This window comes from Notolepis coatsorum (genome assembly GCF_963971535.1).
Source record: "Notolepis coatsorum genome assembly, chromosome: 5".
Lineage (NCBI taxonomy): Eukaryota > Metazoa > Chordata > Actinopteri > Aulopiformes > Paralepididae > Notolepis > Notolepis coatsorum.
The window spans coordinates 145,550,374-145,575,149 of record NC_140169.1 but is presented as its reverse complement, the minus strand read 5'-3'; the positions used below and the strand labels follow the sequence as shown (position 1 = coordinate 145,575,149).

The 24,776-nt window shown below is 42.2% G+C and overlaps 1 protein-coding gene across 2 annotated transcripts in view; it reads left to right on the top strand.

Moving 5' to 3' along the window:
• The window catches only part of pals1b (protein associated with LIN7 1, MAGUK p55 family member b), a 70,584-nt gene extending 48,044 nt beyond the window's left edge, over positions 1-22,540 (top strand). For both annotated transcript variants that reach the window (XM_084314579.1, XM_084314578.1), the window contains exons 7-14: positions 2,496-2,573; positions 3,570-3,753; positions 12,594-12,662; positions 12,907-12,969; positions 16,387-16,551; positions 18,171-18,373; positions 19,416-19,526; positions 20,982-22,540. In XM_084314579.1, the coding sequence (XP_084170705.1) occupies positions 2,496-2,573; positions 3,570-3,753; positions 12,594-12,662; positions 12,907-12,969; positions 16,387-16,551; positions 18,171-18,373; positions 19,416-19,526; positions 20,982-21,158 (1,050 nt within the window). In that variant the 3' untranslated portion in view covers positions 21,159-22,540. The remainder of the gene's footprint in view (positions 1-2,495; positions 2,574-3,569; positions 3,754-12,593; positions 12,663-12,906; positions 12,970-16,386; positions 16,552-18,170; positions 18,374-19,415; positions 19,527-20,981) is intronic.
• The last annotated feature ends 2,236 nt before the right edge of the window (positions 22,541-24,776 follow it).

Below are 24,776 nucleotides of genomic sequence, written 5' to 3'. Positions count from 1 at the left end.
TGGGGTTGGTGTTGTCTGGTCCTCTGGTCTTGAGTCCTCTGGGGTTGGTGTTGTCTGGTCCTCTGGTCTTGAGTCCCCTGGGGTTGGTGTTGTCTGGTCCTCTGGTCTTGAGTCCCCTGGGGTTGGTGTTGTCTGGTCCCCTGGTCTTGAGTCCCCTGGGGTTGGTGTTGTCTGGTCCCCTGGGGTTGGTGTTGTCTGGTCCTCTGGTCTTGAGTCCCCTGGGGTTGGTGTTGTCTGGTCCCCTGGGGTTGGTGTTGTCTGGTCCCCTGGTCTTGAGTCCCCTGGGGTTGGTGTTGTCTGGTCCTCTGGTCTTGAGTCCCCTGGGGTTGGTGTTGTCTGGTCCCCTGGTCTTGAGTCCCCTGGGGTTGGTGTTGTCTGGTCCCCTGGGGTTGGTGTTGTCTGGTCCTCTGGTCTTGAGTCCTCTGGGGTTGGTGTTGTCTGGTCACGCTAAGTCATGATAACACTTAAAACCGTGAACATCAATTGGATTGTCTAATGTCATTTTCCATACCTAAGTATATTTTGTGAGATATATATATATTAGAGCTGGGCCGTTAACGGCGTTAACGTGCTGCGTTAACGCGATACTAGTATCGCGCGATAATATAATTAAAGCATTAATCTACATTTTTTTTTTTTTTTTTTTTTTTTTACCTTTATTTACCCAGGGTTTGTTCGCTGAGCACAGATGCTCTTTTTCAGGAACGCCCTGCTTCACATTCACACAGTTCCATTCACACCTGGGAGCTGCCCAGTACAACCACAGTTGACACCATTGGCCACTGAGCAACTCCACTGGAGCAGTTGATTTGCATTGGCAGGGTTTTGGCCCTTTCTGGCACCCAATGGGAAAAATATTATAGGCACTATAAGTAGACACCGCTACATAAAACAAGCTGGTCTGCCTGAGTGACTGGTGGAAGAAGGAAAAATAGAGATTGGACTGATTGAGTCAAGCCATGTCACATAGTTCAAGTTTGAAATGCTTCTTTCTGTTTTGCTCCTGAGAGTGTGCTAGATACTGTGTACTGTACTGGTAATATTATTTATTTGTGTTAACTTCTGAATAAAACAACTTATTAAACACAAGTACATCTTATTGAACATTATTTTGATATTTCATTACCAATTATCATAGCAAAACAGCTTTTTCAAACAGTCTGTAATGCATTTTGGAAACGGGAGATGGGCTCATGGTGTAATAGGCCACCTGGCCTGAGGCCCCGTTTAGACGAGCGTTTTGTGAACAGAAACCGCAAAAGTCATCTTGCGGTTTCACTTTTAATTTTACGTTTAGACAAGCGTTTTGGAGTGGAATTCTCCGTGCAGACGACGCTGTAACGACGGAGACCCGCTGTCACACGATTGGCGCATATGTCACATGACGTGCTGTGAAGACCCGCCCTACTCTGCCTCTGATTCGTAGACTGTGGATGGGGAATGTGATTGCATCAAAGCAGAGTCACTCACAGACAGTGGGTCCACTCACGCCGCGGGACAGATGCTTGTGTATTTAACCCTTTCACTGCCACACGACAGCCGGTTGTGTGATAGTAAAGGGAGTAAAGGGGTAACCTTCTGTCGTGTGGCAGTGAAAGGGTTAAAAGTACTGCCAATGTAGCCTTCAGGTGATCTCCGTTGATATAAGTCAGACATACTTGCTTTGTTTACGTCTCGGCTACTGGCGCATACCTGCTACCTGTGACGTAAGCAGTACGCGCGACCAGAGCCGTGACAACCCTTTCGTCATCGTTTTATCAGATTTATACGTTTTAACAGTTTAGACGAGAGCGCAAAGCTTTTGCGTTTCTAGGAATTCCACCCTGGAAGGTAGTCTCACTTTTTTGCGGTTTCACCCCATTTCCGTATAAACGAAAGGCACATCCGAAAAAATATTTTTGCGGATTCACCTGCTAGCGTTTCCGTCTAAACGGGGCCTGAGAAACATAGGGAGGAAAGAAAAAGTAAGGACTTACTTCTGGTCATTATTTGGGTAAAACACACATATTTTGAATGCCTTCGGCAGGGTTTTTTCTTTTTTTTGAGCCATTTTAATCTAGATTAATCTAGATTAAATCCAGGATTGCAGATAGATTAATCTAGATTAAAAAAATTAATCTATGCCCACCTCTAATATATATATATATAAAATCCCTGTTATTATTGGTACTTTTTTCCAAGTTGGAACTGTAAAATTTTTGTTATTTAAATTGGTATAATATCGATCCTGTTATCTGCACTGCACACTTTTTAGAACTGTATATAGTCTTCTTTATTTTAGTCATATTTTATCTTATTCTATTCTTATTCTATGCTAATTCTATTTTATTTATATTATATTGGATGCTGCTGCTATGGTTGAGGAACCACAACAAAGTGAACTTCACTCTTTTTTTTGCTGAATGACGTGACTATAAAAGGAATCTGAATCTGAATCTATATACCTAAATAATATAAGTGAGCATTAACGTGACGCCTCCTCTCCTCCTCCTCAGCTCCAGATGCACGGCACCTTGACCTTCCTCCTCATCCCCAGCTCTCAGAATAAACCTCCCCCGCACCGACAGACCGTGGTGAGTCTCTCTGAACCGTGTGTGTGTGTGTGTGTGTGTGTGTGTGTGTGTGTGTGTGTGTGTGTGTGTGTGTGTGTGGGGGGGGTCCTGGACAAAACAAATACAATACAAATGTACAATGTACTCTTGCGCTCGTCACCAATGCAAGAGGCTGCGGTCTCGACTCCCGCAGAGTCAGCATTGCCTGCGGCTTGGGCCAGTCGTCATACTATCTCAATTGGCAGAGGTAGCGGGTGGAAGTCGATGGGTGGGGATCGGACGTTGTGGACAGCGACTCCTACAGGTCGGTTTGGTGACGCCTGTACAGCAGAGTCAGGAAGTATCGGGGGCAGCGTGAGCCTCCCACGCGTTACTCCTCGTCATTGAGAGACCGCGCTGTCTGGTGAAAAGATGAGACAGGCTGCCTCCTCGTGTACCGGAGGGGACACGTGATGCAAGGCTTCTATCCTCACTACAGCCGACCAGTGGGAGGCATAATCTAGCAACGTTCAAGACAGGGGAGGGAAGAATTGGCGACACGTAATTGGGATGGGAGAAAAAAAATTTAAATAGAAAAATAAGGAGAAAAAGTGGATACAAAAAAACAAATGTACAACAAAAAATACGAATACAAAATAAAAACAAAACGCATACATATTAAATAATACAAATATACAAATTCACATTATAAAATCTAACATTCCAGTAAAAAAAAAAAAAAAGATAAAATACACAACAGTTACATACTTGACATGTTTGCAAGATATCTCTTAATATTTTTTTTTGAAAGTAATTTTATTATGTATTGTGGATGAGATGTTTTTTGGCAGAGCATTCCAGAGTACTATTGACCTATATATGCCAGTGAGTTTTAGAGAATTAGATTTTGGTGCTGTTTTTGTTCTGATGTTACCAGAAGTGTGTGTGTGTGTGTGTGCACCAGCGTGTACCAACCACGTGCCAGCTGGCATGCGGTGCCAGCCTCTCTAACCTCTGCCCCCCCCACCCTGACCTCAGATGCACGTCCGGGCCTTCTTTGACTACGACCCCTCCGACGACCCCTTCGTGCCGTGCCGGGAGCTGGGCCTGTCCTTCCAGAAGGGGGACATCCTGCACATCATCAGCCAGGACGACCCCAACTGGTGGCAGGCGTACCGGGACGGAGACGAGGAGAACCAGCCCCTCGCTGGACTCGTTCCAGGTAACTGACCTGCAGCTTTGGCAGCAGCGCTGGTGGAGTGGGTGATTCTACATGGACTTCAGTTGACCTGATCTCAAAACCCTGCCCCCTTTCCTTGATCCTCCAATCGCTTTGTTTGTCCGAGGGAATCGACGGTTTATTATTGGAGGATGAAGAAAAGAATAGGAAGGATAGAAGAATAAAATAGAATAGACTTTATTGTCATTATTACTTGCGTACAATGAGATTAGGGACTCGAGCTTAAGGTGCTGGTAATAGAAAATAAGCATAAAATCACACACATAATACAAAAGAAACATAATATCACAATACTATACAATCTAATCATGATACTATACACAAAACAAAAGGTTACACAAAATAAAAGTTACACAAAAGAGGACAGGGTTTGAGATCAATTACTACTATTGTTATGAAATCAAGTTTACTACATGTTGCTGTAGTTGGGTGGCAGTTAAATTAAATTCAAATCTTTGTAATTTTTTTTTACTATACTTAAGGTACTTGATTACAAACGAAATAGTTCCTTATTAATCTGGACTATTCTAATAGTCATTAGTGTGGGTGACCACCCACACTATTCTAATCTATACTATTTATTCTTTATTATTCCGCCGATTTTTGTCCGCTAACTCCTCCCAGAGCTTTCGCACCACATAAGGCAGGGCTATTCAACTAAATTGTTCAGGGGGCCACATTGTCAGAAACCCAAGGGGCCAGGGGCCGGACTGCCACGGCGCCTCCCCGTGCTATGAATATATGTACACTTGACACAACACGCAACCACATTTTCACAACTTTTATTTAACTACATTGCAAAAGTAGTATACTTTTCAAAAAAAGTGCTTCATTTATGTGCCACATCTGCAACATCTCCTGCAAAAAGTGCTTCATTTATGACTGTGCAACAACTGCAACATCTCCTCTTCAACATTTCAATATAAAAATAAAATAAAAAACAAACAAGTGCATGATGTGCATCTGAACATTCTAACATCAACACTTGAACAAAAAAACACATTTATAGTGTAGCTGAGCTTATGAAAAAGTGCTTCATGTCTGTGCAACAACAGCAAATCACAGCATCTTATTAGCACTTATTGTCCACTCTTAACTCTCAAACATCAGGGGGGTGGGGGGCAGACAGGCCTAGCCTACATACACACATCTAATGAGAGCGATTGCACTTCTTTGACTGGGCAATGGCAGAGAAAGAGGGTTCATAGGAAGTGAGGGCTACCCGCAAACAGTGATGCAAATGCTCATTTGTCAAGGAGGCACGGTTGCTTGTTTTAATGGCATTCATGTGAGAGAAACTGGATTCACAGGTGTATGTTGAGCCAAACATTGTTAGCACAGATATTGCCAGCGTTTTTATTTTGGGGAATGTGACATGAATACACTTTATCCAAAATGTTGTGGTGGATTCATTCTCAAGTGCTTGCTTCAGAGCAGATGATGCTTGCATGTCAATTATTTCAAGTTGCAGGAGACCTTCATCAATGTGAAGTGATGCAAGGAACTCTTGTCCTTTTGTGGAAATAGCAGCTACATTGGCAAATGGGTTGCTCACAAAATGCATCAATTCTCTGGACATGTCAAATTCATCAAATCGACTTGCAAAGTTTTCCCTCAATTTATCAATGAAATCTGTCATTAATTGAGTGACTTTTGGCTCAATTGTGCGTGTTAACGTTGACATGAAAAGAAAAAAGTAAAAAAAAAAAATTAAAAAAAAATATAAAAAAAGAAAAATATTTTTTTTTTTATTTTTTTTATTAACATGTAATCTTTGGCGGGCCGGTCAGAATCATCCCGCGGGCCGGATCTGGCCCGCGGGCCGCCAGTTGAATAGCCCTGACATAAGGTATCAAAACGACCGGCTTGGTCCAACTCGAGTTGCTATAACCTTTTGGAAAGTTACCGCACCGTTTGGCTACAAACCGACTTTAAACGGGAATGAATGGCAGAACTAGAGTGTAGAAGCTGCATATATTTTTTTTACCTTCACCTTTTGTAAATTGCGACAGTGATCTCAATTTAGTAGATATAAAAACCACATATCAAAACGATGACACGGCTGTGCCCTCGCTCACAAAAGAAAAATAAATGGAATTGGACATTTCTATCTCAACTTATGACCATTTCTTTGAAAGGCATGCTCCACACACACAAATGGGGTTTGCACTCTAGCAGAAATCTGTGATTTTACTGGGATCATCCCTATGTTCCCCGGGTCCTATGTTCCCCGGGTTCTATGTTCCCTGCTTTGATTGATTAATAGATTGAACATTTTATAAATTTTTATTATTTTATTAATTATTAATGTCCGCCTTGTTTCGAACGGTTAAGCTTAGGCCCTCTTTCGAACTGGTTAAGGTTAGAGTTTGGAATCAGGGCTGGTGGTCTAAAATTTTCAATCAATCAATCAATCAAAGCGGGGAACATAGAACCCGGGGAACATAGGACCCGGGGAACATAGGACATGCTCCCATTTTACTGTTTCTTCCCTTGTTTTCCGATCGCCACCCAGGCCACAATTTGTCGAAGGAATTACACAATATCGCACATAACCCTTCAAGTGCTCATATTAAGACGACTAAGCTTCATCTCTTATCGTTTAGCTTTAATCATCGTGAGAGTGAAGGACGCCTCAGCCCTCATTGAAAAACATTGGGTCCATAGTCTGTCGTCAGTTAGGATTCGAATCAATTAACGGTAGCAGGTGTGGATGACTCAGAGGTAGCTGTCAATCAACTCAGTACTGCTGACCTAGCAATGACCTCTCAGGGTATTAACCCTTGATGCCCCCTTTTTGTATCTTTTGAACCGTTTGTCCTAGAGACTTGCGGGTTGTGCTATTGTACTCAGTAGGGATATCCTCTTTCATTGGTCTATGTTGACCACGCCCCCATGGTTCGGCTCCTCCCCCTTCAGGGGATTACCCCCTTGATCATTAGGCCACGCTCCCTTTTTGTATCTTTTGAACCGTTTGTCGTAGAGACTTGCGGGTTGTGCCATTGTACTCAGTAGAGATATCCTCTTTCATTGGTCTATGTTGACCACTCCCCCGATCATTAGACCACACCCCCTTAGGCCACACCCCCTTTTTGTATATTTTGAACCCTTTGTCATAGAGACTTGCGGGTTGTGTCATTGTACTCAGTAGGGATATCCTCTTTCATTGGTCTATGTTGACCACTCCCCCGATCCTTAGGCCACACACCCTTAGGACACGCCCCCTTTGTGTATCTTTTGAACCGTTTGTCGTAGAGACTTGCGGGTTGTGTCATTGTACTCAGTAGGGATATCCTCTTTCATTGGTCTATGTTGACCACTCCCCCGATCAGTAGGCCACACCCCCATAGGCCACACCCCCTTTTTGTATCATTTGAACCGTTTGTCGTAGAGACTTGCGGGTTGTGGCATTGTACTCAGTAGGGATATCCTCTTTCATTGGTCTATGTTGACCACTCTCCTGATCATTAGGCCACGCCCCCTTTTGTATCTTTTGAACCGTTTGTCGTAGAGACTGGCGGGTTGTGCCATTGTACTCAGTAGGGATGTCCTCTTTCATTGGTCTATGTTGACCACTCCCCAGATCATTAGACCACACCCCCTTTTTGTATCTTTTGAACCGTTTGTCATAGAGACTTGCGGGTTGTGCCATTGTACTCAGTAGGGATGTCCTCTTTCATTGGTCTATGTTGACCACTCCCCCGATCATTAGGCCACACCCCCTTTTTGTACCTGCACATTTTACTCATTCCCGAAACTCTTTTACATGCCCCGATTTTAAATGGTTCACGACAGTAGACATAATGCTAACGTTAACCAGAGCCATATAGCCAGCTTGGTACTATGACCCGTGACGGGGATAAGGCATAAGGCGACAGCCTAACAGACCAATAGCGCTGCTGTACTGAACAACAGGCTGCCTAGTGGTACATGTAGTTCTTTTTTTACGACATTAAAACCCTTATAACTACCTTGTTTCAACCAAAAATGCAGTTGTAGCTGGTCCATCAAAGTCTCTCCGACGATTAAACCCATTTGCGTCTTGTAAGGCGTCCATTTGGATCAAGGAAATGGCTTTCTGCACTCGTCAAAACTCCATTGTAGTGGATGAGAAGTAGAGGAAAGTTACCTTCAGTGACGTCACAGCACTGATAGCGTCTGATAAGCTTTTTGATTGGCTCCATACATGTTATTCGTGCATGGACATTTTTAACCCTTTCTGAGTGGAATTTCCGGCGTCAAATGGAAATAAATAAATAATGAAATTAGATACCAATGATGTAAACTACCCATAATTGAAGAGTAGGGTTTAACCTGCAAGTGGGCCTTTAAGGGGATGCAGACCAGAGAAAGACTTTTCCATAAGGGTCCTCCATTTTCAATTCATCATAACATATATTATTAACAGTCTGTTAACAGCTGGGAGAACAGAAAAGACAAATGAAGAAAGAGAGGTCGGAGATGTTACATTGTAGCAACGTTTTGTATGTTGGCCATGATTCTTGATTAGTATTCGAATAGTAATTGTGTGGGTTTTGCGCATCCCTGGAACAGGAAGCCACCTGTTCTGTTGCTTCACAAGGAGAAGGCTCTAGCTAAGCAGTCTTGTCCATATATAGATTAGGGATGCCCCGATCGATCGGCCACCGATCGTTATCGGCCGATAATCAGTATAAATATGCGATCAGGGAATTCCGATAATTAGTCATATTCGCCGATCGCGGAAACTGATCAAGTGGATATCTCACTCGCTTGTCTCAGACATAGATATATATAGAACACTAGATAGCTTGCCCGCGCTGCCGGCCAATGGAGAGCGACGTCACTGAACCGCCGCCATCTTGCTCCAGTTAGCCTTGAGTGAGAGTGAGTGAGCTGCACAGACAAAAATACTCATAACTCGCTGAAATATTGACGGATTTACAAACGGTTTGGTTTATTACAAGCATTATTAATGTGGCTATGACAGCTCCACTGTCTGTGTGTACAGTGGAGCTGTTTGCAGATAGCGAGCAAAAGGATTCTCCGGCGCTGCAGCGGGACCCCATTGGTAACGTTAAGTGCTTTGGTCATTTCACATTCAGCAAGCCCTCAGCTCGAATACGCATTCAATCAATGTTATAAGACATTGATATCAGGAGCTATCTGTAGCTACTGCTAGCCGGCTAGATGACGTTAAGACAACTATTTAGTTCAATCGGACATTTCGTTTTGAACAGTGAATTAACGTCAGCTAACGCGAGCTAACGGAGGTATCAACATGCACTACAAGACTTGCTGGAGCATTTGTTGATATCAGGAGGAGCTACTAGAGTACACACAGACAGTGGAGCTGTTTGCAGATAGCGAGCATTTTGACTTGTTGCGTGGTGGCGATGTCTCGCAGATAATACAAGTACAAGTCTAATTATATAATATATATATTTTATAAAAAAAAAAAAAAAAAACTTTTTATATAAAATAATTTTTAATTTCTTTTTAATCAAAAACTATCGGTATCGGATCGGTATCGGCCGATATGGCTCACGACGATCGGTGATCGGTATCGGTGGCAAAAAACGTGATCGGGGCATCCCTAATATAGATGTATTACCTATTTGGCTTGGGAACATCCACACTAGCTCAGTGGTTCCCAAAGAAAAAAAATATACCAAACAAATAATTTTTTATTTTTTTGTTATGCAGTCATGCCATCACAAACACTGGCATTTAAAGGGTACAAATAAAACAATTCCTGCACCAGAATGCAGGAAATTAAGTCTTTGTAAGACAAAATGTCCTGGTGGGGGACCCCCCGCTTAAAAAGAGGCCTGACTGGGGCTATATTTCGCACTATATTTCCTGGCCTGAATGATTTCCCCAGTCCGGCCCTGGTTAAAAGCCTCCAATGCTTATTAGTGTGTGTGCGTTTGAACGTTTGCATGTTTCAACCATACATTTCCATTTATAAAAAAAATATGTATATTACATTTTTTTTATACCTCCTATAATAGTAGGGGTCGCGGCTCTCTGACACTGTTATTTCGGGGGTCGCGGCCTGAAAACTTTGAGAACCCCTGCACTAGCTAACCTCTTTGTGAAGCACTTTGGTTGACAAGTGTCATGTCTAAATGTGCTATATAAATACATTTGATTGATTGATTGATTGATTGATTGATTGATTGATTGATTGTCACGAAGTTCAGCGACCAGAAATAGAATTACACTGGTGAAAGTGGGCGGGACTAAATAAGGGCCCGCGTCCACCTGGCTCACAAAAACACTGATAGTGCGCCGGCAGCGCTGGCATGAAGCGCATCTTGTAGATGACAGAAAGAAATCTACAGCCATCCTTTTATCGTTTTTTCATGCCGCGGTTTTGCACATATTATAGCATATTTTAATAACTTTATTGTATATTAATTATATATATAGTTATTGCCTGACACCACAGTTCGCCATTTGCTTTTTATTTGCTTTTTAGTAGTGTATTCGTGTAGTTATTATTATTAGTGTATTTGTGTTTTGTCGCGAATCTCAATGGCCCGCGTACTGTGGGAGACAGCCAAGACAAGCAGGCAGCTCCGGTGTCAGGTTACAAACAGAGTGGTAGATATGAATGGCTGTGATTGGTTGTCTGAAAATGAGCTCAGCGCATCGCTCTGAAAAGTTAAAAAAGTTTCAACTTTCAGCCGCACAAAAAAGCTGAAAAAAGAAGCCGACTGCAGCGCACTTCCTATAGGCGGCGCATGCGGCCGCATACGCTCTCTCCCCATTGGGATACATTGAAAAAAGACGCGTGCGGTCATAAATATGAGGCAGGTGGACGCGAGCCCTAAGGTGAACAGGTGACAATTTCTCTGAAAAGTCACATGCGTCATACCCCCACTGACTTCTTTTAGTGTCGCTATGCCAGTGTTCTAGCTGCGACCAGCAGCTCTATAGGTCACTCTGTCGGTTGGTCCACAATAATGGCGAACTAGTAGCTGAGTGGTGTGTAAGGACACTGAGTGGTCAGTGAGTCAAGTGCTTATAGTGTCTAGTGAACAGAGAGCCCCCTCAGCTCACCTGGAGACGCTTTGAGAGGCTGCACTAAAACAAGAAGGAACCAAATGGGCTAAATGATGTGTAGGAAAACATTGTTGGGTAAATAATTGTCTAACTCCATCCTCCTCTAGTGGCCACAGGTTTCGCCCTAGGAGACTGAAATTGTGTGTGTGTGTGTGTGTGTGTGTGTGTGTGTGTGTGTGTGTGTGTGTGTGTGTGTGTGTGTGTGTGTGTGTGTGTGTGTGTGTGTGTGTGTGTGTGTGTGTGTGTGTGTGTGTGTCTGTGTGTGTGTGTGTGTGTGTGTGTGTTGTGTGTGTGTGTGTGTGTGTGTGTGTGTGTGTGTGTGCGCGCGCGTGCGTAAGGCTTTATTTGTATAGCACCCTTCCCAGCAAGAATGCACAGTGATTCACAAGTTTAAAAGCAAAAAAGAAAATGAACAAGGCAATTCATAAAAAACATACAATGTAAAAACAGTGTGTGGTGTGTGTTCATACCAATTGACTGAAAGGGGGGGGCGTGGCAATGGGAGTGACCTATCGCAAACAAGTTGCAGCTATTATGAATTTGCACTTGTTTTTTTTGTGTGAAACACGAGTGAAACACGAGCGTCTGACCAAAAAAGTGAGAGCGAGCTCTGGTCAGACTTACAATAAATACACCAGCTGGGAATGACAAATGAAAACAAAGATGAAAAAATTAAAACAAAGATGACTAAATGAAAACAAAGGTGGGTTTAGGGGTTTTGGCGTACTACTGACACAAGACTGATATGAAGACAACAAGAAAATAACAAGATGTGATTTTCTTGGACATGTCATATCTAGATCCAGTTGTCCTGGGCCTTGGTCGTTGTTTTAAGAACACTGTTAAGACTGTCACCCTAGTGTCTGAGAAACTGTATACTAGTTAACTATATTAACTTGTCAAGGCTGTACAGAGAATGTGTATTTAAACAGAGCTATGAACTAAAAGGCCCAGTAAGCTGTGTACAAATGATGTAATAGGATGAAACCTATAATATTTGCTGTTTCTGTATGAAGCCATTATGGCTGATCTTCCGCCCACCCTACATCACTTCATTACTGGACTGGACCTCTGGATCGTATCATACTGGCTCTGGTGACGGTCTTACGCTTAACCCTTTCACTGCCACACGACAGAAGGTTAGCCCCTTTACTATCACACAACCGACGGCGATGCTCCATCATTAGCATCATTAGCTCCGCAAATGCGGAGCTAATGATGCTAATGATGGAGCATCACCGTCGGTTGTGTGATAGTAAAGGGCTAACCTTCTGTATTGTCACAGTCAAAGGGTTAACCGGCTGTCGTGTGGCAGTGAAAGGGTTAAGGTCCCCAGAGTTTGCACTGAATTAGGAAAATCTGCTTTTAGCTTCTGTGCCCCCGACACGGGGAGCGTTTTGCAAAGCACCTCAAAACTCAATACTTTAGTATCCATTGGTCAGTTTAGATCTATAATAATAACCAACCATTTCACCTCAGTCTGTAGGTGTTTTAATTAATTGAAATAGTTTAATTGATTGACTTTTTTTCTTCTATATTGTTTCTGTATGTGCTGTACTTCTCGACGTCATCGTAAATGAGAGCTCGCTCTCAATGATCTTTCGAGATTAAATAAAGATTGAATGAATATATCCCCTTAAGATGAAAGTTCACTTTTCATGTTCATTGCCGAGTAGCGGGGAGTTTCAGAGGGTTTTTAGACTCGACACTGAGCCTCAGCATCATGGGTTTAAACCCACTGGTCACTCTCTCTTTGATTCTTCCTCTCCCAGGAAAGAGCTTTCAGCAACAGAGAGAGACTTTGAAGAAAACCATCGCTGACAGGAATCAAGAGCATCAAGGTAAGAGGCACGCATGTACGCACACACACACACACACACACACACACACACACACACACTTGGCACAATGGCACATGCTCAAATCTTGTATGCTAATGCAAACTATGGTATATGAATAATGATTTTGTTGCAAAGATTTTCATGCTTTATGTATCCTTTGACTAACACCAACCAACACACCAGGAAGCCACTGTGACAAAGATTAATCATAATGTATCTGTTCACTTGTCATTCTTTCTCTCAGGGAAGCTCTGGTATTCAAAGAGTAAGAAGAGAAAGAAGCTGCACAAGCCCTCCAGAAATACTGGTAACACCTCAATTATCTCTCTCTATCTCTATCTATCTCTCTATCTATCTATCTATCTATCTATCTATCTATCTATCTATCTATCTATCTATCTATCTATCTATCTATCTATCTATCTATCTATCTATCTATCTATCTATCTATCTATCTATCTATCTATCTATCTATCTATCTATCTATCTATCTATCTATCTATCTATCTATCTATCTATCTATCTATCTATCTATCTATATATCTATCTACCTACCTACCTACCTACCTATCTATCTATCTATCTATCTATCTATCTATCTATCTATCTATCTATCTATCTATCTATCTATCTATAATAATAATAATAATAATAATAATAATAATAATAATAATAATAATAATAATAATAATAATAATAATAATAATAATAATAATAATAATAATAATAATACATTCGATTTATAGTGCACTCTACATTTGGAAACTCTATCTATCTATCTATAGATAATATACATATCTATCTCTCTATATCTATTTCTCTCTATATATATATATTTCTATTTATCTCTATATCTCTATTTCTATATCCATCTCTCTCGATATATCTATTTATCTCTATCTCTATTTATCTCTATCTATCGATCTCTATATCTCTATCTGTCTATATATACTGTATCTCTCTCTCTTTCTCTCTCTCTCTCTCTCTCTCTCTCTCTCTCTCCATCTCTCTCTCCCTCTCTCTCTCCATCTCTCTCTGTCTTTCCCATGAATGATGGTGTTGTTGTGAAAAGGATGACCAAAGCTCTTTGATCTCTATCCCCCGGATGGATATCCATATTACCTAATAAACTCACCTGGTTACTCTGACCGGTCCATCGGTCACGTGTAGAGGAGTGGTGTGTAAGGACACTGAGTGGTCAGTGAGTCATGTGTTTATAGTGTCTAGTGAACAGAGAGCCCCCTCAGCTCACCTGGAGACGCTTTGAGAGGCTGCACTAAAACAAGAAGGAACCAAATGGGCTAAATGATTTGTAGGAAAACAGTCGGGTAAATAATTGTCTAACTCTACCAACATTTTGGCAAAAGACAAACAGAGAACCACATTGTATAAACTATAGAACAGAGAACCACATTGTATAGACTATAGAACAGAGAACCACATTGTATAGACTATAGAACAGAGAACCACATTGTATAAACTATAGAACTGGGAACTACCATAATAATACAGCTGGGGTCTAAATGACGTAGAAATTGTCATTCTATCTTTTTTTTTTTTTTTTTCCATTTTCCTCCGATTTTCTCCCATCCCAATGTTAGTCGTTATGCCAATTCCCAATCCCCTTCCTGGTCGCTGCGCACTTACCCCCCACAGTCGGTCTGGGAGAGTGGAGGCTATCACGTGCTTCCTCCGACACACGTCCAGCCAATCAACCGCTTCTTTTCACCTGGCAGCGCGGACTCTCACTGAGAGGGTGTAACGTGTGGAAGGATCACACTATCCCACTCAAGTCCTATCCGCGCTTAGCAGGCGCCCCGACCGAACTGTAGGAGTCGCTGTTTACAATGACCCGGACCCACCCCGCCAGCTTCTCCCACCCTCTCATACAGCCAATTGTATTAGTGTGAACGGCCAGCCAAGCTGGTGACAACCCCGGAGCTGTGAGCTGGATTCGAACAGGCGAATCCTAGCGTCTCCGGGGTTGGTGACGAACGCAATCTCCGCTACGCCACCTAACCGCCCTTGTCATTCTATCTTGATATAGCGTCAACATGGCCAGGCCAACCACACCATTGTGAAAAGTAAGCCTACAGGAGCCCTTGGCAGATGAGCCAAAAGGTTAATTTCAGACTATTGTAGTGATTAATATTGTTAAAGGGGTACTTCACCCCAAAAAAACAATGCTGATTTATTTTGCACATAATCTCACACATCCAAAAACGACCAAATCCGCAAAAGTAAATGTAACTCTCTGATACATGCAGAGTAGACGCCACCCCCTGTGTCTTGCGTCTGATGTGTGAGTTGATAAGCTGCTCCATTGTCAGTGTTAATCAGGATCCTCTCTCTGATAAGCCCCTCCCAGCAGCTGGCCCAGACACGGTGGTGCCACCCGGCAGATTAAGGGCACGGCCAGGAGGCCTCGGCAGCCTCCAAACAGCCTGCCTGGGCACCTGCACCGGGCACCCGCTATGTCTGTTCTCTCCTAAGTCAGGGTGTAAAGATTCAATTCAGGGTGTAAAGATTCAATTCAGGGTGTAAAGATTCAATTCAGGGCGTAGAGATTAAATACAGGGTGTAAAGATTCAATTCAGATTCAAATTCTTTATTGCCTATATTCATTGTAATTAGGGATGCTCGATATTGGCTTTTTTACCGATACCGATATACCGATATTGTCCAACTCTTAATTTCCGATACCGATATATGCAGGGTTTCCCCCCCCCAAAAAACGGAATAATTTCAGGTAATTAACATTACATATCTTTTGTTGTGGAATTAACACAACATTATGCATACTTTTGACAATAAATAAAATGAGAATTTGTTCTTACTTGCTTGCCTGGGTAAATAAAGGTTATAGAAATGTAAAAAAATAAAAAATTTAAAACCAATACCGATATTTTCCGATATCACATTTTAATGCCGATATCGGCCGATAATATCGGTAGGCCGATAATATCGGACATCCCTAATTGTAATGTATAATATAACCGATAGACCCTCATCTGCACCCTTATTTTTCTCATATTTCTATATTCAGATCTAATTTTATTGCCTATATTAATGTATTTCTACTATTACCCTGCCTATACCTGTATCCCCCCCCCCCCCCCCCCCCCCCCATGCTGGCGATCAATAAAGGAATATTTTAAAGTGGACACTAGAGGCTTTAGTAACTACTAGTTAGTTTGTAACTAAATCAGCTGCTAAAATCCGTTGCACCACGATTGCTTACTTAGAGCAAAGCATAACTAGTTTGAAAGTAAAGTCATAACTAACACAAGTATTGGATATCAGGTAGATATCAGACTAAAAACTGTTATTGGTATCAAGAGACTTTCCCCAACTGACCTGATCTCAAACACGCCCCCTTCTTTTCCTGATCCTCCAATCACAACTGTTGCTTTCTGAAAAGTCTGATACTAAAAGTCGTACTGTATGTAACTTCTCACTTTTCATTTTCTGCAATTCTATGAAACATAGAAGCACGATGGATCTCTCTATTGGAGATAAGTGGATTCTATCAAAAAACCTTGTCCCCAAAATGACACCAAAGTAAACGGTCTCTACGGCTAAACTGTTCAGTGAAACCAGTGGATGAGATCGGTACTCCACGTCGACTGATACTTAAGGTTTAGGACTCCTCATCGTTATCGTGAGGTTATAAGGTCTGCTCCGTGCGTCTCTTAACGATCCCCTGCCCGTCCGTCTCTCTCAGACACCTACGAGGACATCCTGACCTATGAGGAGATGGCCCTCTACCACCAGCCGGCCAGTCGCAAGCGCCCCATCGCACTGATCGGCCCTCCCAACAGCGGGCAGGACGAGCTGCGGCGGAGGCTGCTGGCCATCGAGCCGGAGAGGTTCGCCGGCGCCGTGCCACGTGAGTTTAAGTTTACGTTTATTTGGATCCCCATTAGCCACAGCAGTGCTGGGGCTATTCTTCCTGGGGTCCATAACACATAAAATACAGTTACAGACTTATACACTCACAACATTTACATGTCATACAGACAATTAAAACAACAATAAAAACCCTAATCAAATTCATAATACAATACAACAATATATACGCCTTATGAATTCATAATACAATACAATAATACCTACTCATAATTAATTCATAATACAATACAGCATAATATACTATTTAGCTTTTACATACATTATCTATGTTCATATCAGCCAATTATACAATATTTTAATAATATATCCCTATCAGACACATGCCTTTTCATCCATATATACCTATCTCTTTATCAGACACATACATTTTCATTTACGTACACTCTATCTATTAGGGAATGTCAATTTCTTTGGTTGAAAATGTTGTTTTACCACGATTTTGAAACGACATTTACTATTCTCCTGCTTAACATGTCTGGGAAGAGAGTTCCATTCCTGCATACCATGGAACATGACAGTTCGCTTCATTGCATTCGACCTCACTTTTGGAAGTGTAAAACCTCGTGCAGAAGCATGTCTGGTGGAATGGTTGTGTCTGTCAAGACTTATAGATAAATTGTTATATAAAATTGAGGGGATCTTTGTAACAAGAATATTCCTAGTGAATACAAGGAGTGAGCAGAGTAATTTATGTTTGACAAGTAACCAAGTTAAACAACTGTGCATCGCTGCAACATTAGTTCTGTACTCACAGCGAAGCGCTATACGTGCTGCTTTGTTTTGTACCATTTGTAATTTTTTCAGTTTATTCGTCGTTACATTCGACCATACTGCAGGACAATAGTCAAGATTTGACAAAACCAGAGCTTGAATGACCTGTTTGATAGAATTTTGTGGTAACAAATGAGCACATCTTTTAACAACAGAAATCCCTCTTCCCAGTAATGTCCGGTGATGAAACAGGAAGGTGTAGGGGGCCTGAATTGAGACACCCGTGCCACAATCATGTGAAAGCACATATCCCTCTCATATATACAGTATATATACAGTATATATATATCAATGAAATGTGTCTTTTGTGTCTATGTAGTCTGGATCTACGCCATGAGACTGTGGGTATAAGCTGCCATTGGCCGACTATTTCCGTCAGAATTCTCCTCTCCTTCCTCAACCACAGTCTAACACCATTGGCCCTTGAGCAAGGCACTTAACCCCCAACTGCTCCAGTGGAGTTGCTCAGTGGCCAACGGTGTCAGACTGTGGTTGTACTGGGCAGCTCCCATGTGTGAATGGAACTGTGTGAATGTGAAGCAGGGCGTAGCTGAAAAGAGCATCTGTGCTCAGCGAACCTACCCTGGGTAAATAAAGGTTAAACAAAAACAAAACAAACTATCTCCTGGGCTTAGCCCCGCCCCAGAGTAATTGTGATTGGTTTAAAGAAACACAAACCAGCCAGAGTGGTCGTCGTCGTCGTCGTCCCCCCCCCCCCCCCCCATAGCAGAATGATAATAGGTTCAGCCAGACCTCTAACATAGCAGCGTGGAGAAAAGACGAGTGTACATGTAACACACCCTCTCTCCTCCCGTCCCGGTTCAGACACCACCAGGACCCAGAGGATACATGAGCGCAGCGGCAGGGAGTACCACTTCGTGAGCCGCTCCTCCTTCGAGGCGGACCAGGCCGCGGGCAAGTTCATCGAGTCGGGGGAGTTCGAGAAGAACCTGTACGGCACCAGCACCGACTCGGTCCGACAGGTCGTCAACTCGGGACGCATCTGTCTGCTCTGTCTGTACAGCAAGGTAGGTGGAGAGGTGTGAGAGCCTTTAACCCTATCACTGCCACACTACAGAAGGTTAACCCTTTCACTACCACACTACAGAAGGTTAACCCTTTCACTACCACACTACAGAAGGTTAACCATTTCACTACCACACTACAGAAGGTTAACCCTTTCACTACCACACTACATAAGGTTAACCCTTTCACTACCACACTACAGAAGGTTAACCCTTCCACTACCACACTACAGAAGGTTAACCTTTCACTACCACACTACAGAAGGTTAACCTTTCACTGCCACACTACAGAAGGTTAACCCTTTCACTACCACACTACAGAAGGTTAACCCTTTCACTACCACACTACATAAGGTTAACCCGTTCACTACCACACTACAGAAGGCTAACCCGTTCACTACCACACTACAGAAGGTTAACCCTTCCACTACCATACTACAGAAGGTTAACCATTTCACTGCGACACTACATAAGGTTAACCCTTTCACTACCACACTACATACGGTTAACCCTTTCACTACCACACTACAGAAGGTTAACCGTATCATTTGGAATGAGAACGGTGTACACTCACACTCAAAGTAAGTAAGTCATTGAATGGTTTGAGTCTCAACGTTGGACACGTTACAGTCCGTAGGTAGGTAGGTAGGTATTTATTTAGACAACAAAACACATCACATATTTGCTTTAGTCAAGGATAGGAACGAAAAAGCCAATGACTTATTTACATCGTTGTCCCTGGAAGTCAAGGATGCTTGATACATACACATACTACTATACTCCGTGATGGAGAGGACCGTCACACATCTTACTGATATGACCTTTAATGCAACTTTCAAATCTCGTTCAAAGATAGAGCACTTAATACACAAGGCAAGGTGACAGTGCTTCTGTGGTTCAAAAGGTTAATAACTGAAATAAACGTGTTCATTATAATTGTCAAATTCAGAAAGGATGATTTAATAATAATAGACATCACTTGTGATACTAACATTGATTCTTGTTTCATTTCTTTCTTCCACTGCTGCTCCTTCCTCCCCTCTAGTCACTGAGGGTGCTGAGGTCCTCCAACCTGAAGCCCTATGTAATCTTCATCGCCCCTCCCTCTCAGGAACGACTGCGCACCCTGCTGGCCAAGGGAGGGAAATCACCTAAGGTAACCAAAGGCCTCATTTCATGGCCCTGTGCTTTTCAAACATAGAGGTCACCCTCCCGTAAACCTACTGGATCAGCTACAGTAGTTTCTACAGGTTCATCAGCATATTATTAGAACAGGTATCTTGTTTTGGAACAAAGTCAACACTCATTGTCATTGACACTGACATGCCTCTGACTCAGGGATACTGTGAGATCTTTGACATGGAGGACCAAGTTGCATAATAAGTAAATAGTCAATAAATGACAATGCCTTTGGTCTTATGGCAACATATTTGTTCCTTGTTGTAATAATCAAGTTATTTTAATTTAAAAGTTATAATAACATTGCACAATTAACACAATGGACGCCAGACCCGACATAAGTCGAGTTAACTCGCCATCGCTTGAGTGCCAAACCCGAGAAAAGTCGGGTTTTGGTCGTTATTTATTTTATTTGATATTTCCCTTCATAATTCATCCATCCAGCCTGATGTTATCATTGGGAATGGGTCTGAGATCGCAAACGTCCAATACCGCCGCCTAACGCCTTGCGGCCGCTATTGCACTCCATTTTAAACAATGTAGCTTGGTGTCTGGGCCGAGCTGCGGCATGCGTGCGGGGTCTAACTACTCGGGCAGGGCAAGCAGTTATAACGGATGCATCGACGAGGGTCCCCCCCCCCCCCCCCCCCCCCCGTTCATGTTCAATGCTGCATTACGTTGGAAACACAATCGCGATCAGTACTTGGAATGGCGATCAGATAATTGGAATATTCTTTTTGCAGTACATCATAGACACGGTAAGGGCTATATGTTATCAATCTTGCATTGATCCGATAATTCCTTCCCCGCTATCGGAGCGTGTGTCTGTAATGTACTGTGTAACGTATTCCGTTGGTGACGATCGAAGCATAGAAACCCCACCCCCCACCCTTTCATGCATGCATGATGAAATATAATACAGATAATCTATCGTTGATTTCAGATTGATTATTGATCCAGGCGAGGAATGGCACGATTTACAGTGAAATGCAGTAAAACGCTGTTTGGCGGCGTTTCCTGGGATTACACAGAATTACTCTAAAACTATACTCATATTCACCACGGTATAAAACGGAAATGTATGGATGAAAAAATTATCTGTTTTTTGCATTTTGACCGGAAGAAACTCAATGACAATTGACTATATTATTAGATCCATAGCTATAATATTTAATATAGTTTTAGCACTGCAAACACCGGCATGTATCCCCATTCAACAAAGCGCTGGCACACACGGCCATACGCCCACCACAGCGACCTCTGGCGCTGAACCTGTTAACATAACAACATTGCACAATTAACAATAACATTGAACAATTAACATAATAACATAACAAAGTCATGATAGCAAACGGTTTCTCTGGTGTTACGTTGCCTCTCACCCCGTGTCTCCTCTGTCCTCTCTCCTCCCTGGCTGTGTGGCTGTGTCCAGCCGGAGGAGCTGAAGGAGGTGATCGAGAAGGCCCGTGAGATGGAGCAGAGCTTCGGGCACCTGTTCGACGCGGCCATCGTGAACGTGGAGCCGGACACGGCTTTCTACGAGCTGCGCAGGGTGATAGAGAAGCTGGACACTGAGCCACAGTGGGTCCCCTCTTCCTGGCTGTGCTAGAGGTGGAGGAGCCCCCCCCCAGGACCACCACTACCACCACACACAGCTTCAGGGCACGAGAGGGAGAAGGAGAATGGACATTCTGATCACACAGGATGGAGAATGGATTCATAGAGGAGGTTATGGTTCTGCAGGGATGGACTCAAGTTTCTTACTTTTCTTTCGGTTTGTCTCTGTGGGTGATTGATTGATTGATTGATTGATTGAAAAGTTTATTAACAGATTGCAGAATGGGTACAATACAGTACAGCTCAATACATACAATTGTTAAGGGGATGCAGACCAGAGAAAGACTTTCGTCTTGTTTACATCAGGGTCCCCCATTTTCAATTCATCATAACATATATGACATACATGACATACAGATAGACAGTACTGCTACTGCTATCTATACATTTATGACATACCAGATTTACAAATACAGTACTGTTTGTGATACAAAAAGTGTCCAGAAAAGAGTGTATATACATTTGACGTAGAAACTGTACATTGGATGATGTTGGCTCCGTCGTTCACACTGCAGGCGAGAGTGGCCCCAATCTGATTTATCTTTTTGGTGTGAACGGGACAAATCGCATGGAATCTGATCTTTTCAATTCTGATTTGGGCCACTTTCACAATGTGGTCCTAAATGAGATACAGGTCTGATTTCTTTGCAATGCGACCTCAGTCTGATGCAACTCCAGATTGTTTTTTACGTCCATCTTCGCATGCGGGTCAGTTCAGGAGCGAGACCGGTTCACACTGGGGGCAGCGGTGGCCTAAAGGTTGGAGAAGAGGGTTTGTGACCGGAAGGTCGCCGGTTTGATCATCCCCCGAACCGGCAGGGGAAAAATCTGGGCTGGGGAAGTGAATTAATAACTCTCTCCTATCCCCTTAACACCAACCACTGAAGTGCCCTTGAGCAAGGCACTTAACCCCCAACTACTCCAGTGGAGTTGCCGAGTGGCCAACGGTGTCAGACTGTGGTTGTACTGGGCAGCTCCCAGGTGTGAATTGAACTGTGTGAATGTGAAGCAGGGCGTTCCTGAAAAAGAGCATCCGTGCTCAGCGAACCTACCCTGGGTAAATAAAGGTTAATAAATAAAATTTAAACACTGGAATCTGATATTGGCTACATTCATAAAATAATGTGAACAAAAGAAATTAGGATCTGAGCAATAAATCAGAATTGAGCAGTGAGTCTTGCAGTGTGAACGTAGCCAGAGTTTCCTCCTTGTTCTCTGAAACCTCTTGTCAACATTACAATTTTATGCAAATTCATTCATCCCATAAAAAGGATTTAGCAACAGTATTTCCATCCTCATACTTTATAGATATTTATATTTGTAAATATGTATTTTCTAGACACAAAGGTAAAATATTTTATCGTTACGTTTTGTTTGTAAGATGCACAAAGCAACATATTGAACATAAAGCAATATGTCGGGATTGTACATCTCGGTTTTCAGTTTGCTGATAATGGAATTAATTCGTTCAACCTTTATTTAAGTCTCTGGAAATAACGTTGAGGGTGGGCTCCTCATTGTCATTATTGCCAAGATTATAATATGGAATAATAATAAAATATGATTAAAATAAATCAAATTAGGCAACAATAAAAAGCAAATAAGATAATGAACCAAGCAAGACCTCATCTGACTACCCACGGAAGTTTTGCCCATGCACTAAAATTTACTACAATGCAATTTCATTCAGAAAGGCCAAAGACTGCAGTATTTGGGAGCTTTTCCTGTTCACCAATGTCAGTATTATTTTGTGTTATCTCAAGTTGCTATAATTATATTGTATTATAACAACATACCTCAAAACATTTGGTCTGTTTTTTTTTCTCTCTTTTAGCTTTGAATACAGTCAGTGTAGCTTTACTGCAACTGTGGTGTTGTGTGTAGAGTTGTCTGTTTTTCCTCATCATTCCGACGACTGGACATCATATCACTTTATTAAAAAGCATAACCAATTTACTTCTGTAACTGTGTCCTTTTAGTAAGTCATATTCACGATTCTGGAAAACAATGTTAATAAAAATCAACTACCTATATGAATAATTCTGGTACGCACTGGTCCATCTTGGTGTTATAATGTGTATATTAATTATGAGAAACCTTTGTTTGTAGCAGTGGAGGAGTTGGACGTGCCTTCCCAGAAAGAAGCTCTTACTGTGGCTCTCAACCATAAAACATGTACTTCAAAAAACAACATCCAAAGATGTACAGTAGCACTCACTAACATACAGAACAACATGTAAAGATGTACGGTAGCACTCAGTAACATACAGAACAACATGTAAAGATGTACGGTAGCACTCAGTAACATACAGAACAACATGTAAAGATGTACGGTAGCACTCAGTAACATACAGAACAACATGTAAAGATGTACGGTAGCACTCAGTAACATACAGAACAACATGTAAAGATGTACGGTAGCACTCAGTAACATACAGAACAACATGTAAAGATGTACGGTAGCACTCAGTAACATACAGAACAACATGTAAAGATGTACGGTAGCACTCACTAACATACAGAACAACATGTAAAGATGTACGGTAGCACTCACTAACATACACAACAACATTTAAAGATGTACGGTAGCACTCACTAACATACACAACAACATGTAAAGATGTACGGTAGCACTCAGTAACATACAGAACAACATGTAAAGATGTACGGTAGCACTCACTAACATACAGAACAACATGTAAAGATGTACGGTAGCACTCACTAACATACAGAACAACATGTAAAGATGTACGGTAGCACTCACTAACATACAGAACAACATGTAAAGATGTACGGTAGCACTCAGTAACATACAGAACAACATGTAAAGATGTACGGTAGCACTCACTAACATACAGAACAACATGTAAAGATGTACGGTAGCACTCACTAACATACAGAACAACATGTAAAGATGTACGGTAGCACTCAGTAACATACAGAACAACATGTAAAGATGTACGGTAGCACTCACTAACATACAGAACAACATGTAAAGATGTACGGTAGCACTCACTAACATACAGAACAACATGTAAAGATGTACGGTAGCACTCACTAACATACAGAACAACATGTAAAGATGTACGGTAGCACTCACTAACCTGCACGGACTAGAATGTACAGCATGACGTATATCATGCCTATATTTATTGTATAATTTAACAGATTTTTGTCTACACTGTTTATTTTTCTCCTATTTTTATATTCAGATCAAATTGTATTGCCTATATTTATGTCTTTCTCTACTATTACCCTGCCCTCCCCTCCCTCCTCCACCATGCTGCTATAATGCCCAAATTTCAACCCCAGGGGGAACAATAAAGGAATATCTTATCTTAGGCCCCGTTTAGACGAGCGTTTTGTGAACAGAAACCGCAAAAGTCATCTTGCGGTTTCACGTTTAATTTTACGTTTAGACAAGCGTTTTGGGCTGGAATTCTCCGTGCAGACGACGCTGTAACGACGGAGACCCGCTGTCACACGATTGGCGCATATGTCACATGACGTGCTGTGAAGACCCGCCCTACTCTGCCTCTGATTCGCAGACTGTGGATGGGGAATGTGATTGCACCAAAGCAGAGTCACTCACAGACAGTGGGTCCACTCA